Here is a 24575-nt window from a genome sequence, read left to right on the forward strand (position 1 = left end):
ATGGCGGTGCTGGCTCGAAGGGCCGAATGGCCTCCTCCTGCACCTATTGTCTATTGTCTATCAATTTTACGTCAAAATGTCAAGAATTTCCTTGATTGATATACAAACAAATTTTTTTTAAAGGTTGATACATAAGGTTTAATTTCAAAGTCTTTGGCGTGACCCCCTAGATGTCGTGAAAGGATTGCTGTGATTTGTCTTGGTGAACGTTGTTCTGTTTATAAAGTCATCCCGTCGCCCGATGTTAATTCTTCTTCCCTCGCTGTTGCAGGAAGGGCAAGGAGATCCCTCAGTCGTTCAAGATGTTCTTCAGCAGCTCACACGCTTTGAAGCACGTCAACCTCTCGGGCACAAAACTTCCTCCAGAAGCCGTCAAGTCAGTGTTGCTTTCTTTCACCTCTTTGATTTCTTTCAATTCCACTTTCGGTTTGTGGTGGTTGACACGTGCACCGAGCGAGGTACAGCGAAAAGCCTGGGTTTGCTTTTGAGGGTCGGCCAGGTGTGTGCAGCGGCGGAGTCGTTGCCTCACTGCGCCGGAGACCCGGGTTCCATCCCGACCGCGGGTGTCGTCTGTACGGAGTTTGTACGTTCTCCCCGTGACCCACGTGGGTTTTCTACGGGTGCTCCAGTTTCCTCTCGCACTCCGAGGACGCGCAGGTTTGTAGATTTATTCACAAAATGCTGGAGTAACTCCGCAGGTCAGGCAGCTGAAGAAGGGTCTCGACCCCAAACGTCACCCATTCCTTCTCTCCCGAGATGCTGCCTGACCTGCTGAGTTACTCCAGCATTTTGTGAATAAATCGATTTGTACCATCATCTGCAGTTATTTTCTTATACAGGTTTGTAGGTTAATTGGCTTTGGTAAAAAAAAAGTGCTTTGTCCCTGGTGTGTGTAGGGTTAGTGTTAGTGTGGGGGTTGGGGGGAGGGGGGGGGGGGTGAGGGGGGGATCGCTGGTGGGCGTGGATTCTTCGACAGGAACGTGGATAGGGAAGGATTAGAGGGGATATGGGCCAAATGCGTGAAGATGGGACGAGCTTAGATGGGGCATCTTGGTCGGTATGGACGACTTGGGTCGCAAGTTCACAAGTTATAGGAGTGGACCATTCCTGGGATGGTTCTCGTAAACCTCCTCTGGACCCTCTCCAGAGCCAGCACGTCCTTCCTCTCCGAAACCGCTCTGAATATTCCAAATGTGGCCTGACCAGCGCCTCGTAGAGCCTCAGCATTACACCCCTGTTTTTGTACTCGAGTCCTCTCGACATTCCTTCTTTATTTCTGCACTGACATAGAAACGTAGAAAAATAGGTGCAGGTGGAGGCCATTCGGCCCTTCGAGCCAGCACCGCCATTCATTGTGATCATGGCTGATCATCTACAATCAGTAACCCGTGCCTGCCTTCTCCCCATATCCCTTGACTCCACTAGCCCCTAGAGCTCTACTTAACTCTCTTTTAAATTCATCCAGTGAATCGGCCTCCACTGCCCTCTGTGGCAGAGAATTCCACAAAGTAAAGGCCTGCTTGTAACTGGAGACAGACACAAAATGCTGGAGTAACTCAGCGGGACAGGCAGCTTCTCTGGAGGGAAGGAAAGGGTGATGTTTCGGACCGAGACCCTTCTTCAGAGTCTCAGCCCGAAACGTCACCCATTCCTTCTCTCCAGAGAGATGCTGCCTGTCCCGTTGAGTCACACCAGCTTTTTGTGTCCATCTTCGGTTTAACCCAGCATCTGCATATTCCTTCCTACACATGATTACAATCGATCCATTTTACAGGTACATGATAAAGGAATAACATAGGAAGGCAGAGTATTATCTGAATGGTGTCAAGTTAGGAACAGGGGACGTACAACGAGATCTGGGTGTCCTAGTGCATCAGTCACTGAAAGGAAGCATGCAGGTACAGCAGGCAGTGAAGAAAGCCAATGGAATGTTGGCCTTCATAACAAGAGGAGTTGAGTACAGGAGCAAAGAGGTCCTTCTGCAGTTGTACAGGGCCCTAGTGAGACCGCACCTGGAGTACTGTGTGCAGTTTTGGTCTCCAAATTTGAGGAAGAATATTCTTGCTATTGAGGGCGTGCAGCGTAGGTTTACTAGGTTAATTCCCGGAATAGCAGGACTATCATATGTTGAAAGACTGGAGCGACTAGGCTTGTATACACTGGAATTTAGAAGGATGAGAGGAGATCTTATTGAAACATATAAGATTATTAAGGGGTTGGACACGTTAGAGGCAGGAATCATGTTCCCAATGTTGGTGGAGTCCAGAACAAGGGGCCACAGTTTAAGAATAAGGAGTAGGCCATTTAGAACTGAGATGCGGAAAAACTTTTTCATTCAGAGAGTTGTGAATCTGTGGAATTCTCTGCCTCAGAAGGCAGTGGAGGCCAGTTCTCTGAATGCATTCAAGAGAGAGCTAGATAGAGCTCTTATGGATAGCGGAGTCAGTGGGTATGGGGAGAAGGCAGGAACGGGGTACTGGTTGAGGATGATCAGCCATGATCACATTGAATGGCAGTGCTGGCTTGAAGGGCCGAATGGCCTCCTCCTGCACCTATTGTCTATTGTCTATTTAGCGCAAGGTAAAGCCAGCAAATTCCGATCTAGGATAGGAGAGACCGGACAAGGATAGTCCGAAGGTCATCAGGGAGGTCATAGAGTGATACAGCGTGGAAACAGGCTCTTCGACCCAACTCGCCCACACCGGCCAACAATGTCCCAGCTACACTAGTCCCACCTGCCTGCGTTTGGTCCATATCCCTCCAAATCTGTCCTATCCATGTACCTGTCTAACTGTTTCTTAAACGATGAGATAGTCCCATCCTCAACTGCCTCCTCTGGCAGCTCGTTCCATACACCCACCACCCTCTGTGTGAAAATGTTACCCCTCAGATTCCTATGAAATATTTTCCCCTTCACCTTAAACCTCTGTCCTCAGGTGCCCGATTCCCCTGCTCTGGTCAAGAGATCTCTGGGCGGGTAGACACACTCGGAACCTTGAAGAGCGAATGCAGCGTTAAAGTCACTTTACACGGCTCCAGTGGCATTGTCTTCAACTCACCCCCCCCCCTGTAGGTCACGTTGACCGGCAGCGGCTGCCGTTTTATTTTTGTCTCGTCCTGGCGCTGTCTTCATTACCAGCTTGTGCTGAATCATGTGAGTTCTGTGCTGCTGGCAGATTCCCCAATGGACCTTCCTTTGAGGAATGAACATCCTCGTGGTGTGTCGGGGCTATTAATAGCCAAGCAGCAGAGCTTCCAGATTGGTTTCTGCTTCAGAAGAGGAGCTTGGAAACAGGCCCTTCAGCCTGCCATGTCCCCAACGACCAACGAGACCCGCAACGTCACCCTTTCCTTCTCCCCTGTCCCGCTGAGTGACTCCAGCTTCTTGGTGTCTCTACTCGGTCTGCAATTCCAGTTTCACGTTCTACGCACTCCAAAGACAGAGAAACATAGAGACATGGAAAACAGGTGCAGGAGTCGGCCCTTCGAGCCAGCACCGCCATTCAATACGATCACGGCTGATCATTCACAATCAGTACCCCGTTCCTGCTTTCTCCCCACATATCATATCATATCATATATATACAGCCGGAAACAGGCCTTTTCGGCCCTCCAAGTCCGTGCCGCCCAGCGATCCCCGTACATTAACACTATCCTACACCCACTAGGGACAATTTTTACATTTACCCAGCCAATTAACCTACATACCTGTACGTCTTTGGAGTGTGGGAGGAAACCGAAGATCTCGGAGAAAACCCACGCAGGTCACGGGGAGAACGTACAAACTCCTTACAGTGCAGCACCCGTAGTCAGGATCGAACCTGAGTCTCCGGCGCTGCCTTCGCTGTAAAGCAGCAACTCTACCGCTGCGCTACCGTGCCGCCCTTTATTCCGTTAGCCCTAAGAGCTAAATCTAACTCTCTCTTGAAAACATCCAGTGAATCGGCCTCCACTGCCTTCTGCACAGATTCACAACTCTCTGGGTGAAAAGGTTTCTCCTCATCTCAGTCCTAAATGACCTACCCCTTATTCTTAAACTGTGACCCCTGGTTCTGGACTCCCATAGAGGATTGTAGGTTAATTGGCTTCGGTAAAACTGTAAATTGTCCCTAGTGTGTGCAGGATAGTGCTCGTGTGTCGGGGATCGCTGGTCGGCACGGACTCGCTGTGCCTCTGAACTAAAATAAACCCATCGTGTGAAAATCCATATGTATGTACGTGTTTCTGGAGTACGTTTGTGTGTGTACGCAGAACTTTTTTCTCGTCGATTATATTGTATTCCAGAGTACACATATTCTGTTGTGCTGCTGCAAGTAAGAATTTCATTGTTCTACCTGGGACATCTACATACTAAAACTGTTGTTTGTGTGTAATTGTTTGTTCATGAACTACAGCCAAAACGATACATGATATTGTGACAAGTTTAGGCCCACCTTACTCACCGTCGTCCCTTTGGTGCTGATGGAAGTTTCATTGAAATCGGTGTTATATTTTTAAAGTTATTCACATTTTAAAGTTTAAATCTATCTCCTAGGGAGGGAGGGGGAGGGAGGGGGGGAGGATAAGGGGGGGTTGAGGGGGATGAAGTGGGGGGGATTGGGAAGGGAGGGGGGAGGGGGAGGGGGGGTGGAGGGAAGGGTGGAGGGAGGGGAGGGAAGGGGAGGAGGAGGAGAGGAGGGGGAGAGGGGGAAGGAGGTGGGAGTGGGGGAGGAGAGGGTGCTGCACCAATGCAGGAGAGGTTTGGGCCCAACGGGTCTACTTGGTCTAGTATGATGATAAAACCCCTGACTCTCGATATAATTCTCTCTTTACAGGGCACTTTTACTCGGGCTTTCGTGCAACCTGCAAGTGAAGGAGGTCTCTCTGGACCTGAGCAACTGTGAGGTAAGGAGGAATGATGGAGACACAACAGACACCCAATGCTGGAGAAGGATTTCGACCCGAAACGCCGCCTGTCCATTCACTCCCCAGATGCTGCCCGACCCACTGAGTTTTTCTCCAGCACTTCGAATTTTACGATACGATACGATACAACTTTATTTATCCCAGGGGGGAAATTGATCTGCCAACAGTCATAAAAACACAACGAGATACATGAAACATGAAATTAAAGTTTAGTTTAGTTTAGTTTAGAGGAACAGCGCAGAAACAGGCCCTTTCGGCCCACCGGGTCCGCGCCGCCCAGCGATCCCCGCACACTAACACTATCCTACACCCGCTAGGGACAATTTTTACATTTACCAAACCAATTAACCTACAAACCTGCACGCCTTTGGAGTGTGGGAGGAAACCGAAGATCTCGGAGAAAACCCACGCAGGTCACGGGGAGAACGTACAAACTCCGTGCAGACGCCGCCCGTAGTGGGGATCGAACCCGGGTCTCCGGCGCTGCATTCGCTGTAAGGCGGCAACTCTACCGCTGCGCCACCGTGACCACCCGAGTGATGAGTGGAAAGTCCAAGATTGGGGATGTGCAAAGATTGGGAGGGGGGTGGGGGGAAGGATGTCAGTCTTGTTCATTGAGTCCATTTCACTTGGAAATGTGATGGGGAAATATAATTCAGGCTTGAAAACTACAATTGTTTTCGTGCTGATTAATTACAATTAACTTTCAATTATATGTTGGAACTTATCGAATGGTGAAAGGCTTGGATAGAGTGGACGTGGGGAGGATAGACAATAGGCAATAGGTGCAGGAGGAGGCCATTCGGCCCTTCGAGCCAGCACCACCATTCAATGTGATCATGGCTGATCATTCTCAATCAGTACCCCGTTCCTGCCTTCTCCCCATACCCCCTGACTCCGCTATCCTAAGAGCTCTATCTGGAGTGAACATTGTAGCTGATCTGATTCGGAGCATTTAGAAGAGACTGTGTAGCGATCGCGGTGGCGCAGCGGTAGAGTTGCTGCCTTGCAGCGCCAGAGACCCCGGTTCGATCCTGACCATGGCTACTGTCTGTACGGTGTTTGCACGTTCTCCCCGTGACCTCGTGGGTTTTCCCCGGCGGCTCCAGTTTCCTCCCAAATCCCAAAGGCATGCAGGTTTTTAGCTTAACTGCCTTCTGTAAATTACCCCTGGTGTGTTAAGATCTGAAAGTGGGAAAACATAGAACCAGCAAACAGGCGATCGCTGGTCGGCATGGACTCGGTGGGCTGAAGGGCCTGTTTCCACGCTGTATCTCTAAGTTAGGGTTGCCAACTGTCCCGTATTAGCCGGGACATCCCGTATTTTGGGCTAAATTGGTTTGTCCCGTACGGGACCGCCCTTGTCCCCTATTAGGCCTGGACGGCGCTGTAGGCCCGGACACTGTAGGCCGGGGGCCGCTGTAGGCCCGGACACTGTAGGCCGGGGTCCGCGGTAGGCCCAGACACTGTAGGCCCGGACACTGTAGGCCCGGACACTGTAGCCCGTGTTCCGCTGTAGGCCAGACATTGTAGGCCCGAACACTATAGGCCCGGACACTGTAGGCCTGGACAGTGTAGGCCCAGGCGCCGCCTAACGGAGGTTGCTTAGCAACCCGCCTCCCGGCCCGGGGGTCCGCCATTGGTGGAGCGGGAGCACATGGCCGCTGCCTGGGTGAGGTCATGTGGGGCGCTGGGCGGTGACGTCACCCTTTCTCCCTTATTTGGGAGTGAGGAAGTTGGCAACCCTACTCTCAGCTAAACTAAAAACTAAAAACTTTAATTCTAATTCGTACATCTCTTAAGGTCCCACTTTAGCTTCTTGGACACCACCTCTGAATTAGAGAGACAGTGTACGGGTGCATATATGAATAATACTTTAGTTTAGTTTAGTTTAGAGATACAGCGCGGAAACAGGCCCTTCGGCCCACCGAGTCTGCACTGACCGATGATCCCCGTACCCTAGCACTATCCTACACACTACCTTACCAAAAGCCAAACCTGTACGTCCCTGGAGGGTACTGGAGCACCCGGGGAGAACTCACGGGGAGAACGTACAAACTCCGTACAGTCAGCACCCGTGGTCGGGATGGAACCCGGGTCTCTGGCGCTGTGAGGCAGCAACTCTACCGCTGCACCACCGTGCCTGCCCCACAGTACATGAGGAATATATTGCTGTAGCTTAATGAAAACAAAAAAAAATTGCAGGGAACATTCATCAGGTTTGGCAGTCCCACTGGATAGATAAACGGTCCAGGTCTCTTCACGAGAATTCATTCAGGTTGTGGTCCTTGAAGCGTTAATTCTTCACTTTAATGGGCTGCACGGTGGCACAGCGGCAGGGTTGCTGCCTTACAACGCTTGCAGCGCCGGAGACCCGGGTTCGATCCCGACTACGGGAGCTGTCTCTTGCGGAGTTTGCACGTTCTCCCCGTGACCGCGTGGGTTTTCTCCTGAGATCTTCGGTTTCCCCACACGCTCCAAAGACGTGCAGGTTTGTCAGTTAATTGACTTTGGTAAAAATTGTAAAATTGTCCCTAGTGTGCGTAGGATAGTGCTAGTGTACGGGGTAATCGCTGGTCCACGCGGACTGGATGGGCCGAAGGGCCTGTTTCCGCCCCTATATCTCTGAGTCTAAAGTCAAGTCTAAAGGGCCTGTCCCAGTTACGCGATTTTTTAGGCGACTGCCGGCGACTGTCAAAGTCGTAGCAGATCGCCAAAATTTTCTTGCACCCTACGACAATGACCACGATAATGCCGAGTCAGGTCGATACAAGTGACTTTTTTTGTGAGACTAGCACCTGGCTAAGAGATTACACCATCTTCGGAAACATCGCGAAATTCCCACGCTTACCTGACCGTCAAACCGTCGCCTCCAATCTGTATGTCTCTTCGCGAAAATCCATTCAGGTTGTGGACTTGAAGCATTAACTCTTCTCTTTCCACAGATGCTGAGTTATTCCAGCGTTTGCTGCTTTTTATTTCAGATTTCCAGCATTTGTTTTGTTTCTGACCTCTTGCTTAATAACCTTGTGGTCGTGTTGCACGAGTTAATAACGTCAGCAGCAAATATGTCAATGAACTTTAAGTCTTAAAAAGTTGGATGAGTGTAATTGTTCGTAACCAGAGGCAATAATTTCCAAAATGATTGATGTGTTTTTATTTCATTTATATGCATTTTATCTCATTAAATTAATTAAATGGGAAGTATTCAGCAATTCAAAATATTTTCACATTCCCTTAAAGCCCATTCGACCCAACTTATCCATGCCAACCAAGATGGCATTCTGGGATGTCGCATTTGCCTGCATTTGTAAAAAATACAACGTACAATAGAAATTGGGAGGTCATGTTGCAGTTGTACAAGATGTCAGTGAGGCCACATTTAGAGTATTGTGTTCAGCTCTGGGCTCCGTGTTACAGGAAAGGTGTCGCCAAGCTGGAAAGGACGCCGGGAAGATTTACGAGGATGTTGCCAGGAATCAAGGGCTTGACCCACAGTGAGAGGTTGAGTTAGGCTGGGACCAAAGATAACAGAGCAGGGCAAGATAGACCACTCGACCCTAAAAACCGTCGTATGTCAAGGCGCCATTTTAGTAGGCAGAAATTCGCAGAAACATTTAAACAGAAAAATAACAAAAATCTGTGAATTGATAGATGACAATAGACAATAGGTGCAGGAGGAGGCCATTCGGCCCTTCGAGCCAGCACCGCCATTCAATGTGATCATGGCTGATCATTCTCAATCAGAACCCCGTTCCTGCCTTCTCCCCATACCCCCTGACTCCGCTATCCTTAAGAGCTCTATCTAGCTCCCTCTTGAATGCATTCAGAGAATTGGCCTCCACTGCCTTCTAAGGCAGAGAATTCCACAGATTCACAACTCTCTGACTGAAAAAGTTTTTCCTCATCACAGTTCTAAATGGCCTACCCCTTATTCTTAAACTGTGGCCCCTTGTTCTGGACTCCCCCAACATTGGGAACATGTTTCCTGCCTCTTAACGTGTCCAACCCCTTAATAATCTTATACGTTTCGATGAGATATATTCTGCATGTTAATGGTATCATCCCACATACTGTTCCCCAAAAACACTGATCACACTGCGAGAGGCATAGCGAACGACGGGTTTTGCTTACTAAAATGGCGGCCGTCCCGCTCCTTTGCGTACTACACTTCAGTATAGGCGATTTCAATGGAGTGGTCCATCTTGTTCCTCTAGTTTCTTTGGCTGGGACTCTATTCCTTGGAGCGCAGGAGGATGAGGGGTGATCTTATGGAGGTGTACAAAATCATGAGAGGAATAGCCCGGGTAAACGCACAGCGTGTCTTGCCTGGAGAAGGGGAATCAAGGGGGGAAAAGACTAATAAGAAGCTGAGGGGTAACATTTTCCACAGGAAGGGTGTTGGGTGCACGGAACGAGCTGCCGGAGGAAGTAATTGTGACAGGTACTATCACACATTTAATGTAAGAAAATAACTGCAGATGCTGGTACAAATCAGCGGTCTGAAGAAGGGTCTCGACCCGAAACGTCACCCATTCCTTCTCTCCTGAGATGCTGCCTGACCTGCTGAGTTACTCCAGCATTTTGTGAATAAATCACAACGTTTAAGAAACATTTAGACAGGTACATGGATAGGACAGGTATGGAGGGATATGGGCCAAACGCAGGCAGGTGGGACTATTGTAGGTGGGGCATGTTGGCCGGTGTGGGCAAGTTGGGCCGATGGGCCTGTTTCCACGCTGTGTCACTCTATGACTAGTGTAGGTGGGGCATGTTGGCCGGTGTGGGCAAGTTGGGCCGATGGGCCTGTTTCCACACTGTATCACTCTATGACGAGTGTAGGTGGGGCATGTTGGCCGGTGTGGGCAAGTTGGGCCGATGGGCCTGTTTCCACGCTGTATCACTCTATGACTAGTGTAGATGGGACATGTTGGCCGGTGTGGGCAAGTTGGGCCGAATTGCCTGCTTTTCACTCCTGTATCACTCTATGACTCTATGACTAACGTGATACAAAGAGCAAGGTTGCTGAGTTCACTGTGCTGTGATGCTTTTGCCGATTCCAGCTTTTGCACTGATATTTCCCATTCTTTCCCCCTCTACTGCTTTCCTTAGCTTGGTCACTGTGTAAGTACCTTCCCTGCTTTTTAACCTCTGTTGATCCAGAAAAATGCCTTCCTCGCCTTGTCTTGTCAGGATCGCCATTTTGAACGACATGACGCAGACATTTTGTGCGTTAGTATCTTTGCTCAGGCTGTATTTCCCATGAAGCCATGGGCCTCGATCATTCGAACAATCAATTGAAAGAAATTCAAATTCAAAGAAAAAAAATGCTTGTTTGTATTTTGGCGTATCCGTTACGAAAACCTAAAATTGAAAAACTTGATCATGTTTTACCTATCCAGTTGTAAAGACTGCACATGGAGGGGAAGATGTGAGCACGTTTTTCATTGGAAATCTACTGCTGCATTAGTTATCATGTCAATTATTAATAATTCAACTCTTTTGTTTCGGTATTTTTAGATTGAGAGATACTGTGTGGAAACAGGCCCTTCGGCCCACCGAGTCCATGCCGACCATTTACCGCACACACTACCGACCGGTTAACCGTTTGCTAGTTCTATGTTCCACTTTCACACCCTACACACCAGGGGCAATTTACACAGCACAATAAATCCCACTTCGGGGAGTCCAGAACAAGGGGCCACAGTTTAAGAATAAGGGGTAGGCCATTTAGAACTGAGATGAGGAAAAACCTTTTCAGTCAGAGAGTTGTAAATCTGTGGAATTCTCTGCCTCAGAAGGCAGTGGAGGCCAATTCTCTGAATGCATTCAAGAGAGAGCTAGATAGAGCTCTTAAGGATAGCGGAGTCAGGGGGTATGGGGAGAAGGCAGGAATGGGGTACTGATTGTGAATGATCAGCCATGATCACATTGAATGGCGGTGCGTACAGGCTCGAAGGGCCGAATGGCCTCCTCCTGCACCTATTGTCTATTGAAGGCGGGAGAAAACCCACGCAGGTCATGGGGAGAGCGTGCAAACTCCGCACAGACAGCAGCCGTAGTCAGGATCGAACCGGGGAATCCGGCGCTGTGAGGCAGCAGCTCTACCGTTGCACGACCTTAGCTTAGTTGCAGCTCTGAACGTTCTTGCATGTTCCTGAGAGCTTCCACTTCTTCTTTCGTGTCCATCATCCACGTTTCTATTGTTGGCATCGCTGTCATCATCCGTCCTGAAGAGGGCGCTAGCTCCCGGCGACAATCAGTGGGAGCCATCACTTGTTACAAGAGACGATGGTGGTAGCAGAATTAGCTCAGGGCACTTCCAGTTTCCAGCCCAGCCATGTGGACACCTGCTTCGGGGCCTTCCCGAGACCTGAATATTATGAAATAAATGTAAGATGGAGACACAAGAAGGGCCACTTACCTTGTTCGATCCTGACCTTGGGTGCTGTCTGTGTGGAGTTTGCACGTTTTCCCTGAGATCGCGGGGGCTTTCCTCCGGGCGATCCAGTTTCCTCCCGCATCCCGCACGGTGGCGCAGCGGTAGAGTTGCTGCCTTACAGCGAAAGCAGCGCCGGAGACTCAGGTTCGATCCTGGCTACGTTCTCCCCGTGACCTGCGTGGGTTTTCTCCGAGATCTTCGGTTTCCTCCCACACTCCAAAGACGTGCAGGTATGTAGGTTAATTGGCTGGGCAAATGTAAAAATTGTCCCTAGTGGGTGTAGGATAGTGTTAGTGTGTGGGGATCGCTGGGCGGCACGGTCCCGGTGGGCCGAAGGGCCTGTTTCCGCGCTGTATCTCTAAATCTAAATCTCAAACACGTGGGGGTTTGTAGGTTAATCTGCCCTCTGTACAGTGCCCCCTAGTGTGTCGGGAGTGGATGACAAAGTGCGATAACTAGTATAACTAGTGTGTGCAGGGTGGTCGATGGTCGGCATGGACTCGGTCGGCCGAAGAGTCTATTTCCCTGCTGCATCTCTAAACTAAACTCAACTATCCGTGTTGTCCAGAGATGCTGCCTGACCCGCTGAGTTACTCCAGCACTCTGTGAAACGTCACCCATCCATGTTCCCCAGAGATGCTGCCTGACCCGTTGAGTTACTCCAGCACTCTGTGAAACGTCACCTATCCGTGTTCCCCAGAGATGCTGCCTGACCCGCTGAGTTACTCCAGCACTCTGTGAAACGTCACCTATCCATGTTCTCCAGAGTTGCTGCCTGACCCGCTGAGTTACTCTTTTTTTTAACAGAAATGTAAAATATCTCAAAGATTAATTGAATGCAACAGAACTTTAAATTCTGTGTCACTTTTCAGATGTTTTTATGTCACAATTGCGATTGAACATCTAATAGAAACCAGGGAAAATTAGGATCTAGGATTAGAAAGCAATATAAACAATAGACAATAGACAAATATTACCAGAGGTATATTTGGTACAGCGACTAGGCTTGTATACACTGGAATTTAGAAGGATGAGAGGAGATCTTATCGAAATGTATGAGATTAGTAAGGGGTTGGACACGTTAGAGGCGGGAAACATGTTCCCAATGTTGGAGGAGTCCAGAACCAGGGGCCACAGTTTAAGAATAAGGGGTAGGCCATTTAGAACGGAGATGAGGAAAAACTTTTTCAGTCAGAGAGTTGTGAATCTGTGGAATTCTCTACCTCAGAAGGCAGTGGAGGCCAATTCTCTGAACGCATTCAAGAGAGAGCTGGATAGAGCTCTTAAGGATAGCGGAGTCAGGGGGTATGGGGAGAAGGCAGGAACGGGGTACTGATTGAGAATGATCAGCCGTGATCACATTGAATGGCGGTGCTGGCTCGAAGGGCCGAATGGCCTCCTCCTGCACCTATTGTCTATTGTCACCAAGAACGCCACTCATCCATGGAAGCAACCCTATTATCCTTTTCAATTTAAGTTACTCATTGGTAGATTCGTCAGGTTACAATTGCCATTTTTCTGTTGTCACCCTTTTCCTCAATGCTGTTTCCTGCTGCTTGTGCTTGGATCTTCACGGCTCAAACTTCTCAATTGAATTGATGAAATAATTGCGCTTCGAACATGGCGGCCAACCCAAGATGGCGGCCAACCCAGAGGGACTCTTTGCGTGCCTGCCACAGAAGGCGACCGACAATCACGCATTACAATCGCTCCCCACGCTTATATCTCTACTCCTGCATTAACACTTCCAACTTTAACTATGATCTACACACTGTGATCAGCCCGATTGTAATCATGTATTGTCTTTCCGCTGACTGGTTGGCACGCAACAAAAAAACGTTTCACTGTACATCGGTCCACATGACGATAAACTGGACTGAACTGAACTGATTCCATGTGAAATACAAACATCGGGATGGCTTAATTTGGACCACTTGTTTTATTCTTAGTTTCCAAATATAACAAAATGGGCAAAATGTTTTGCCGTGTGAGAGTAGGTGAGTCGAGGACATCGAAACATAGAAACATAGTAAATAGGTGCAGGAGGAGGCCATTCGGCCCTTCGAGCCAGCATCGCCATTCATTGTGATCATGGCTGATCGTCCCCAGTCAATAACCCGTGCCTGCCTTCTCCCCATATCCCTTGATTCCGCTAGCCCCTAGAGCTCTATCTGACTCTCTCTTAAATCCATCCAGTGAATTGCCCTCCACTGCCCTCTGGCAGAGAATTCCACAAATTCACAACTCTCTGGGTGAAAAAGTTTCTTCTCACCTCAGTTTTAAATGGCCTCCCGTTTATTCTTAGACTGTGTGGCCCCTAGTTCTGGACTCGCCCAACATTGGGAACATTTTTCCTGCATCTAGCTTGTCCAGTCCTTTTATAATTTAATATGTCTCTATAAGATCCCCTCTCATCCTTCTAAACTCCAGTGAATACAAGCCTAGTCTTTTCAATAGGACATGGGTTGAAGATGAAGGGAAAAAGATTCAATAGGAATCTGAGGGCTGACAAAAGTGTGGTGGGTGTATGGAACAAGTTGCCAGAGGAGGTAGTTGAGGCTGGGACTATCCCAACGTTTAAGAAACAGTTAGACAGGCACATGGATAGGACAGGTTTGTAGGGATATGGACCAAGGTTGGACTAGTGTAGATGGGAGATGTTGGCCGGTGTGGGCAAGTTATGCCGAAGGGCCAGTTTCCACAATGTATCACCCTATGACTCTAAGGATAATATGCCTCACCTCCTGGTCAATCCACTTGCTTAGATGAGATTTGTTAGTCCCATCTTTATAAGTACTTGATCACTTTGTGCCTTTGGGGGGGAAGCTTCATTCAAAATGCCACAATGCTTGACTGCTTCTGTTGAGTTGCACTTTGCAGTCGGCCTGAGCAGGTTAACTGTGGAGGAACATGGGCGCAGCGATTGAGTCACTGCCTTACCGCGCCAGGTTCGATCCTGACCTCGGGTGCCGTCTGTACGGGGTTTGTACGTTCTCCCCGTGACCTGCGTGGGCTTTCCCCTGGTGCTCCTGAGTTTGTAGGTTAGTTGGCTTCTGTAGATTCTAAATTCTCCCTCGTGTGTAGGATAGTGCTGGTGTGCACGGTGATCGCTGGTCGGCGCGGACTCGGTGGGCCCACAGGCCTGTTTCCGGGTTAATTGGCCTCCATAAATTGCCCCTAGTGTGTGTAGGATGCGAAAGTGGGATAACATAGAACTAGTGAATGGGCGATCGATGGTCGGCGTGGACTCTGTGGGTCAAAGGTTCTGTTTCCACGTTGTATCTCTAAAACTAAAGCTAAATGATCAGTCTGTTTATAACCAACCATTTCCATAACCCATCACAAAAGCAGGAAGACATTGTTAAAAAACGTAAGGCCAGAGACAGCATATTGCTAAAATGGATTTTATCTTCTGTGCACTGGTTGTACAGAAAAATACCTGCATACATCGTAGGTACAATAGACAGGTGCATTAATCGGACAGGTTTGCAAAGGGTACGGACCAAATACGGGCAGGTGGGATTAGTGTAGCTGGGACATTGTTGGCCGGTGTGGACAACTTGGGCCGAAGGGCCCTGTTTCCACACTGTATCACTCCATGTCTCCCTATTAGAAGAAAAACTTTTTCACTCGGAGAGTTGTGAAGCTGTGGAATTCTCTGCCTCAGAAGGCAGTGGAGGCCAATTCCCTGGATGCGTTCAAGAGAGAGTTAGATAGAGCTCTTAATGATAGCGGAGTCAGGGGGTATGGGGAGAAGGCAGGAACGGTGTACTGATTGTGGATGATCAGCCATGATCACGGTGAATGGCGGTGCTGGCTCGAAGGGCCAAATGGCCTACTCCTGCACCTATTGCCTGTTGTCTAAGTCTATCGCACTTGAGATCATTGAAATCTCTTCATTGTGTCCCATTTCTTCAGTTAATCTGGTTTCAATGTTTCTTTTCTTCTCAGCTAAGATCGGGGGGTGCTCAGATCTTGGAAGGATGTATTGCAGAAATCCATAACATCTCAAAACTGGATATTTCAGATAACGGTGAGTGAGATTATTTATTTGTTTTATTTGTTGCATTGAACGTCATCGTGTGTTTAATGTACAGAGGGGGGGAATCACTGAGCAAATAATTGCTTCTTTCCATAACGCCATGTGAACGCTCAATAGAATTATCTGTAGACATCTTTTGCAAGCATTGGAAACATTTGCAAATTGGCCAGGAAGGAACTGCAGATGCCTGTTTAAATCGAGGATAGACACAAAATGCTGGAGTAACTCAGCGGGTCAGGCAGCGTCTCTGGATAGAGGGAATGGGTGACGTTTCGGGTCGAGACCCTTCTTCAGTCTGAAGCACTGTCTGTACGGAGTTTGCACGTTCTCCCCGTGATGCGTGCAGCGTTGGTTTACTAGGTTAATTCCCGGAATGGCGGGACTGTTATATGTTGAAAGACTGGAGCGACTAGGCTTGTATACACTGGAATTTAGAAGGATGAGAGGGGATCTTATCGAAACATGTAAGATTATTAAGGGGTTGGACACGTTAGAGGCAGGAAACATGTTCCCAATGTTGGGGGAGTCCAGAACCAGGGGCCACAGTTTAAGAATAAGGGGTAGGCCATTTAGAACGGAGATGAGGAAAACGTTTTCAGTCAGAGAGTTGTGAATCTGTGGAATTCTCTGCCTCAGAAGGCAGTGGAGGCCAAGTCTCTGAATGCACTCAAGAGAGAGCTAGATAGAGCTCTTAAGAATAGCGGAGTCAGGGGTATGGGGAGAAGTCACGGGGAGAACGTACAAACTCTGTTCAGACAGCACCCGTGGTCAGGATTGAACCCGGGTCCCTGGCGCTGTGAGGCAGCAACTCTACCGCTGCGCCACCGTGCCTGTTACTTTTTCCTACATCAGCAAATCCCGATATTAAAGAAAATCATGTGGGCTGGATTTATCAACCATCTTCAAACAAATTTAACATCCCGATTTGAGCTGAGGCAGGATTTTCCCAATTCACTTCGCTCCTGAGTTGAGTAACATGAAAAGGACATTTTGAAGCCTTTAAAGATAAAAATCATTCATTCAGAAACGACAAATTAACAGATAAGAAGTGTAATCGTAATTGATTTCTCGGCGGCTCAGCTTTTGAAGCTGAATAACGCGCAACGTGTCAGTGAAGTTTTATTTTAGTTTAGTTTAGAGATAGAGCGCGGAAACAGGCCCTTCGGCCCACCGAGTCCGTGCCGACAACGATCTCCGCACATTGCCACTACCCTACACACACTGAGGACAATTTACAATTTTATGGAAGCCAATTAACCTACAAACCTGCACGTCTTCGGTGAGGGGGACGAAACCGGAGCACCCGGAGAAAGCCCACGGGGAGAACGTACAAACTCCGTACAGACAGCACCCGTGGTCAGGATGGAAGCTGGATCTCTGGCGCTGTAAGGCAGCCAATAGACAATAGGTGCAGGAGGAGGCCATTCGGCCCTTCGAGCCAGCACCGCCATTCAATGTGATCATAGCTGATCATTCTCAATCAGTACCCCGTTCCAGCCTTCTCCCCATACCCCCTGACTCCGCTATCCTTAAGAGCTCTATCTAGCTCTCTCTTGAATGTATTCAGAGAATTGGCCTCCACTGCCTTCTGAGGCAGAGAATTCCACAGATTCACAACTCTCTGACTGAAAAAGTTTTTCCTCATCTCAGTTCTAAATGGCCTACCCCTTTTTCTTAAACTGTGGCCCTTGGTTCTGGACTCCCCCAACATTGGGAACATGTTTCCTGCCTGTAACGTGTCCAATTCCTGAATAATCTTATACGTTTCGATAAGATCTCCTCTCATCTTTCTAAATTCCAGCGTATATCAGCCTAAATACGCCCCAGTCTTTCAACATACGACAGTCCCGCCATTCCGGGAATTAACCTAGTAAACCTACGCTGCACGCCCACAATAGCAAGAATATCCTTCCTCAAATTTGGAGACCAAAACTGCACACAGTACTCCAGGTGCGGTCTCACTAGGGCCCTGTACAACTGCAGAAGGACCTCTTTGCTCCTATACTCAACTCCTCTTGTTATGAAGGCCAACATTCCATTGGCTTTCTTCACTGCCTGCTGTACCTGCATGCTTCCTTTCAGTGACTGATGCACTAGGACACCCAGATCTCGTTGTACAACTGCAGAAGGCAGCAACTCTACCGCTGGGCCACCCTTATGGTGTTCTCCGTCGCAATGCGAGATTTTACGCTTCCCCTTTGTCTGACATCTACCATCTTCGCCATAGATATTGGAGAGATGGTGGTGCAGCGGTAGAGTTGCTGCCTCACAGCGCCAGAGACCCAGGTTTGATCCTGACCACGGGTGCCGTCTGTGCGGAGTTTGTACGCTCTCCCCGTGACCTGCGTGGGTTTTCCCCGGGTGCTCCGGTTTCCTCCCACACTCCAAAGACGTGCGGGTCTGTTGGTTTAATTGGCTTCGGTAAAAATTGTAAATCGCCCCTAGTGTGTGTAGGATAGCGTTAATATGTGGGGATCGCTGGGCGGCGCGGACTTGGTGGGCCGAAGGGCCTGTTTCCGCGCTGTATCTCTAAACTAAACTAAATAGATGATGGATTATATATCCCGATTTGAAAGACAACTCGATTTGTGCAAATGTTTTTTTTGTTGCTGTGGGACCACACTAGAATATTAATAGGTTATTATTGAGCACTTCTGATCTGGGTTGTATGGCTTTATGGCCACAGCAGAAATTAGCTATAAATATATTTTTATTGAACTGCAAGCTCCATTTAAACGCCTTTATTTTTCCATTTCAAAGCTGTAAATCTGCATTTAGTAATGCGATGCATGCAGAATTCCTGCTCGCAATCATACCGCTAATTAATGAAGAGATAGAAGAGAGACTGGTATTTTTTTTGAGATACAGCTTAGTTTAGAGATACCGCGTGGGGACAGGCCACTCGGCCCACCGAGTCCACGCCGACCAGCGATCCCCGCGCACTAACACTACCCTACACACATGAGGGACAACTTACAATTTTACCAAAGCCAATTATCCGTCAAACCTGGAGTGTGGGAGGAAACCGGAGCACCCGGAGAAAACCCACGCAGGTCACGGGGAGAACGTGCAAACTCCGTACAGACAGCACCCGTAGTCGGGGTCAAACCCCGGGTCTCTGGCGCTGTGAGGCGGCAACTCTACCACTGAAAGTGCCACACACTTTCTTTTTTAATTTATTGCATGAGAGAACATGGATCAGGGGAAGGAGGAACATGGATCACGTGCAGACAGAAGGGATGTGTTTAACATGGCATCAAGGTCGGCACAGGCATTGTGGGCCAAAGGTAGACACCAAAGTGCTGGAGTAACTCAGCGGGTCAGGCAGCATCTCTGGAGAACATGGATAGGTGGCCTACCCCTTATTCTTAAACTGTGGCCTCTGGTTCTGGACTCCCCCAACATTGGGAACATGTTTCCTGCCTCTAACGCGTCCAACCCCTTAATAATCTTATATGTTTCGATAAGATCCCCTCTCACCCTTCTAAATTCCAGTGTATACAAGCCTAGTCGCTCCAGTCTTTCAACATATGACAGTCCCGCCATTCCGGGAATTAACCTAGTAAACCTACGCTGCACGCCCTCAATAGCAAGAATATCCTTCCTCAAATTTGGAGACGAGAACTGCACACAGTACTCCAGGTGCGGTCTCACTCGGGCCCTGTACAACTGCAGAAGGACCTCTTTGCTCCTATACTCAAGGCAGCATCTCTGGAGAACATGGATAGGTGACGTTTCACAGAGTGCTGGAGTAACTCAGCGGGTCAGGCAGCATCTCTGGAGAACATGGATAGGTGACGTTTCGAGTCGAGACCCTGTTGCTGTGCTGCACTGCTCTGCATTCCTTTGAGTCTGGTGAATATTGCATTCCTCATGGAGTCACACAGTGATACAGTGTGGAAACAGGACCTTCGGCCCAGCTTGCCCACACCGACCAACATGCCCCAGCTGCACTAGTCCCACCTGCCAGCGTTTGGTCCATATCCCTCCAAACCTGTCCTATCCATGTGCCTGTCTTAACTGCTTCTTAAATGGTGGGATAGTCCCTGCCACAACTACCTCCTCTGGCAGCTCGTTCCATACATTGCTGAATATATTTCATCTATTAAATGAGATATTATCCAGCAGATCAAACAATTAGGAATTTATTACCTCTGGTTATGAAGATTTATACTGCCTCAACTACCTCCTCTGGCAGCTAATTGAATAGAGCTATTCCAGATATAATGGCAGCTACCCCTGTTCGAAAAATGTATAATAAATCAGGCGAACATAAATGATTTATCTTAATATCAGATTAAGATTCCCGGATGGCTCGGTGGCGCAGCAGTAGAGTTGCTGCCTTACAGCGAATGCAGCGCCGGAGACCTGGGTTCCATCCCGACTACGGGCGCTGTCTGTACGGAGTTTGTACGCTCTCCCCGTGACCTGCGTGGGTTTTGTCCGAGATCTTCGGTTTCCTCCCACACTCCAAATACGTGCAGGTTTGTAGGTTATTCTGGCTTGGTATAAATGTAAAAATTGACCCTAGTGGGTGTAGGATAGTGTTAGTGTGCGGGGATCGCTGGGCGGCACGGACCCGGTGGGCCGAAAGGGCCTGTTTCCGCATTGTATCTCTGAACTAAACTAAACAAAAATCAGGAAAAGGTAACAGACTCGACTACATGGTGGATATTTATAGAAGAAATTGATACTGGGCAACTTTAATCACGGTTAATTAAAAACAAATCCAAGTCAATGAAGTGCATTTGAACGTGTACCATGTACAGGTCCACCACTGACCTTCCGGCAACTGGTGATCCGGCATCTCCTTTAATCCGGACAAAATCACCAGAGCCCACTTGAAATCCCTTCCCGGATTTCCCCCCGGAAATGTGGCACCCGGGTCGGGTGAGGCGGCCGATATCCAACTCATCGGGAGGTGTTCCCAATGTTGGGGGAGTCCAGAACCAGGGGCCGCAGTTTAAGAATAAGGGGTCCGCCATTTAGAACGGAGACGAGGAAAAACCTTTTCAGTCAGAGAGTTGTGAATCTGTGGAATTCTCTGCCTCAGAAGGCAGTGGAGGCCGATTCTCTGAATGCATTCAAGAGAGAGCTAGATAGAGCTCTTAAGGATAGCGGAGTCAGGGGGTATGGGGAGAAGGCAGGAACGGGGTACTGATTGAGAATGATCAGCCATGATCACATTGAATGGGGGTGCTGGCTCGAAGGGACGAATGGCCTCCTCCTGCACCTATTGTCTATTGTCTATTGATTTCCGCGGTCGATCGGCGGATCGAATCTGCCCCCTGCGGCCGGGGCTCTGGAACTCCGGCCCGGCCCGAGCCGGCAGATCCGTTCCCATCGCCAACTCCCAAGGCCGGTATCTAGGCCCCTCGGCGGCCTAGGCGGAACGTTCCGGTACGGTCGGACTCCTTGTACTAGGCTTGTATTCACTGGAATTTGGAAATGAGAGGGGATCTTATAGAAACATATAAAATTATAAAAGGACTGGACAAGCTAGAGGCAGGAAAAATGTTCCCAATGTTGGGGGAGTCCAGAACCACGGGACACACAGTCTTAGAATAAAGGGGAGGCCATTTAAAACTGAGGTGAGAAAAAAGTTTTTCACCCAGAGAGTTGTGAATTTGTGGAATTCTCTGCCACAGAGGGCAGTGGAGGCCAATTCACTGGATGGATTTAAGAAAGAGTTAGATAGAGCTCTAGAGGCTAGTGGAATCAAGGGATATGGGGAGAAGGCAGGCACGGGTTATTGATTGGGGACGATCAGCCCTGATCACAATGAATGGCGGTGCTGGCTCGAAGGGCCGAATGGTCTCTTCCTGCACCTATTTTCTATGTTTCTATGTTTCTATCTCATAGAAATCCCACGCAGGTCAAGGGGGAGAACACCGTGCCAACCTGGTCTTATGAATTATGCAGTTGGTATTTTCAATCTGCAATAGATCGGGTAGACGTACAGAGTCTCTTGCCCAGAGTAGGGGAATCGAGGACCAGAGGACGTAGGTTTAAGGTGAAAGGGAAAAGATTTAATAGGAATCTGGGGGGTAACCTTTTCACACAAAGGGTGGTGGGTGTATGGAACAAGCTGCCAGAGGAGGTAGTTGAGGCAGGGACTATCCCAACGTTTAAGAAACAGTTAGACAGGTCCATGGATAGGACAGGTTTGGAGGGATCTGGGCTAAACGCGGGCAGGTGGGACTAGTGTAGATGGGACATGTTGGCCGGTGTGGGCATGTTGGGCCGAAGGGCCTGTTTCCACGCTGTATCACTCTGTGACTCGATCAGGAATGCGATATTCACCTGCCGAGAGAGAGAGAGAGAGAGAGAGAGAGAGAGAGAGAGAGAGAGAGAGAGAGAGAGAGAGAATGAAGAGTGGCGCGGTGAGGCACATCAACAGGGTCTCGAGGGCCCGGAGATGCTGCCTGACCACACCATATGACTCTACGACTCCATCTTGTTTTGCACAGGTTTGGACTCTGACCTCGCCACCCTTGTGGTGTGGATGAGCAAAAACAGATCAATCCGTCATCTCGCCCTGGGCAAAAACTTCAACAACATCAAGTCCAAGTAAGTACGTTTTACCGATCGCTATCTAAACTTGGGAATCCACCGAGTAAGTGTTATAAGAAGATAACTGCAGATGCTGGTACAAATCGAAGGTATTTATTCACAAAATGCTGGAGTAACTCAGCAGGTCAGGCAGCATCTCAGGAGAGAAGGAATGGGCGACGTTTCAGGTCGAGACCCTTCTTCAGACTGATGTCAGGGGGGCGGGACAAAGGAAGGATATAGGTGGAGACAGGGAGATAGAGGGAGATCGGGGAAGGAGGAGGGGACGGGAGGGACAGAGGAACTATCTAAAGTTGGAGAAGTCGATGTTCATACCACTGGGCTGCAAGCTGCCCAGGCGAAATATGAGGTGGTGTTCCTCCAATTTCCGGTGGGCCTCACTATGGCATAGTGTTAGTTCTGTTGATTTCAAGTAAATCCATTTGCCACGACTCACAGAGTCACAGCATGGAAACGGGACCTTCATCCCAACTTGCCCACACCGGCCAACATGTCCCAGCTACATGAGTCCCACCTGCCTGCGTTTGGCCCATCTATATAACTCTCGTTTGTTTGATTGTTTGTTCCTGATCTACAGCCAAAACGGTACACGACAGCGCAACAATTTAAGGCCCACCTTACTCACCTTCGTCCCCTTGGTGCTAATGGAAGCAGTTTCATTGAAATCGGTGTTATATTTCTAAAGTTATTCACATTTTAAAGTTTAAATCTATCTCCCAGGGAGGGGGGGGGGGGATAAGGGGGATGGAGTGGGGGATGGGGCAGAGGGTGAGGGGAGGGGGAGGGGGAAGGGAGGAGAGAGGAGGGAGGAGGCAGGGAGGGAGGAGGGAGATGGGAGTGGGGGAGGAGAGGGTGCTGTACCAATGCAGGAGAGGTTTGGGCCCAACGGGTCCACTTGGTCTAGTGTCCCTCTAAACCTGTCCTATCCATGTACTTGTCTAAATGTTTCATACACATTGCGATGGTCCCTGCCTCACCAAACTTCTCTGGCAGCTCGTTCCACATACCCACCGCCCTTTGTGTGAAAAAGTTACCCCTTAGATTCCTATTAAATCTCCCCCCCCCCCCTCTCCTTAAACCTATGTCCTCTGGTACTTGATTCCCCTACTCTGGGCAAGAGACTTTGTGCGTCCACCTGATCTATTCCTTTCATGATTTTGTACACCTCTATAAGATTACCCCCTCATCCTCCTGTGCTCCATGGAGTAGAGACCCAGCCTGCTCAACCTCCCCCTACAGCTCTGACCCTCGAGTCCTGGCAACATCCTCATCAATCTTCTCTGCCACCTTTCCAGCTTGACAACATCTTTACTCTACAGGATGCCCAGAACTGAACACAATACTCTAAATGTGACTGTTACATTTCCATCGCTTCCACCAGATAGACAATAGGTGCAGGAGTAAGCCATTCGGCCCTTCGAGCCAGCACCACCATTCAATGTGATCATGGCTGATCATTCTCAATCAGTACCCTGTTCCTGCCTTTTCCCCATACCCCCTGACTCCGCTATCATTAAGAGCTCTATCTAGTTCTCTCTTGAATGCATTCAAAGACTTGGCCTCCACTGCCTTCTGAGGCAGAGAATTTTCCACAGATTCACAACTCTCTGACCGACAAAGTTTTTTCTCATCTCCGTTCTAAATGGCCTACCCCTTATTCTTAAACTGTGGCCCCTGGTTCTGGACTCCCCCAACATTGGGAACATGTTTCCTGCCTCTAACGTGTCCAACCCCTTAATAATCTTATATGTTTCGATAAGATCCCCTCTCATCCTTCTAAATTCCAGTGTATACAAGCCCAGCCGCTCCAGTCTTTCAACATACGACAGCCCTGCCATTCCGGGAATTAACCTAGTGAACCTACGCTGCACGCCCTCAATAGCAAGAATAGCAAGATCTATTCTTCTCATGATTTTGTGCATCTTGAGAGGGATATTTTGTCTGACGGCAATGTCAATTTATGTGAGGCGGCCCAGTGCCACTTGTACGAAGAAGGGTCTCGACCTGGAACGTCACCTGTCCATGTTCTCCGCAGATGCTGCCTGGCATGCTGAGTTAATGTCGAGTTGTGAATCTGTGGAATTCTCTGCCACAGAAGCCAGTGGAGGCCAATTGGCTGGATGTATTCAAGAGAGTGTTAGATACAGCTCTTAGGGTTAACGGAATCAAGGGATATGGGGAGAAAGCAGGAACGGGGTAACGATTTTGGATGATCAGTCGTGATCATATTGAATGGCGGTGCTGGCTTGACGGGCTGAATGGCCTAATCCTGCACCTATTGTCTATGTTTCTAATCCAGCACTTTATTGTACTAACCAGCATCTGCGGTTCTTCCTTTCTACATTCAGATTGATGTTGGTTCTAGAGGTGTGGTATGATATATATCATTAGCTCAACCTCTGATTTCAGCAGTTCCTCACGTGAAAATGTTTGTTTTATAGGAATCTTGCTCCTGTGCTGGATAATATTGTGCACATGATTCAGGATGAAGAATCGGTAAGTTTTGACTTATTCTGATAAATAGAGTTTATTGTACTTGAGTTTGTCTTGATTGTATTCAGTTTATTTTAGTTTAGTTTCGAGATTCAACGCAGAAACAGGCCCTTCGGCCCA

General features: G+C 48.7%; 1 protein-coding gene across 1 annotated transcript in view; it reads left to right on the forward strand.

The window, feature by feature from the left end:
• LOC144601979 (F-actin-uncapping protein LRRC16A-like) overlaps nucleotides 1-24575 on the forward strand; it is a 151327-nt gene that overhangs the window by 33525 nt on the left and 93227 nt on the right. The window contains exons 8-12 of the mRNA XM_078414660.1: nucleotides 272-376; nucleotides 4815-4884; nucleotides 15299-15380; nucleotides 21860-21959; nucleotides 24404-24458. Of these exons, the coding sequence (XP_078270786.1) occupies nucleotides 272-376; nucleotides 4815-4884; nucleotides 15299-15380; nucleotides 21860-21959; nucleotides 24404-24458 (412 nt within the window). The remainder of the gene's footprint in view (nucleotides 1-271; nucleotides 377-4814; nucleotides 4885-15298; nucleotides 15381-21859; nucleotides 21960-24403; nucleotides 24459-24575) is intronic.

This window comes from Rhinoraja longicauda, chromosome 2 (genome assembly GCF_053455715.1).
Source record: "Rhinoraja longicauda isolate Sanriku21f chromosome 2, sRhiLon1.1, whole genome shotgun sequence".
In the NCBI taxonomy this organism is placed as follows: domain Eukaryota; kingdom Metazoa; phylum Chordata; class Chondrichthyes; order Rajiformes; family Arhynchobatidae; genus Rhinoraja; species Rhinoraja longicauda.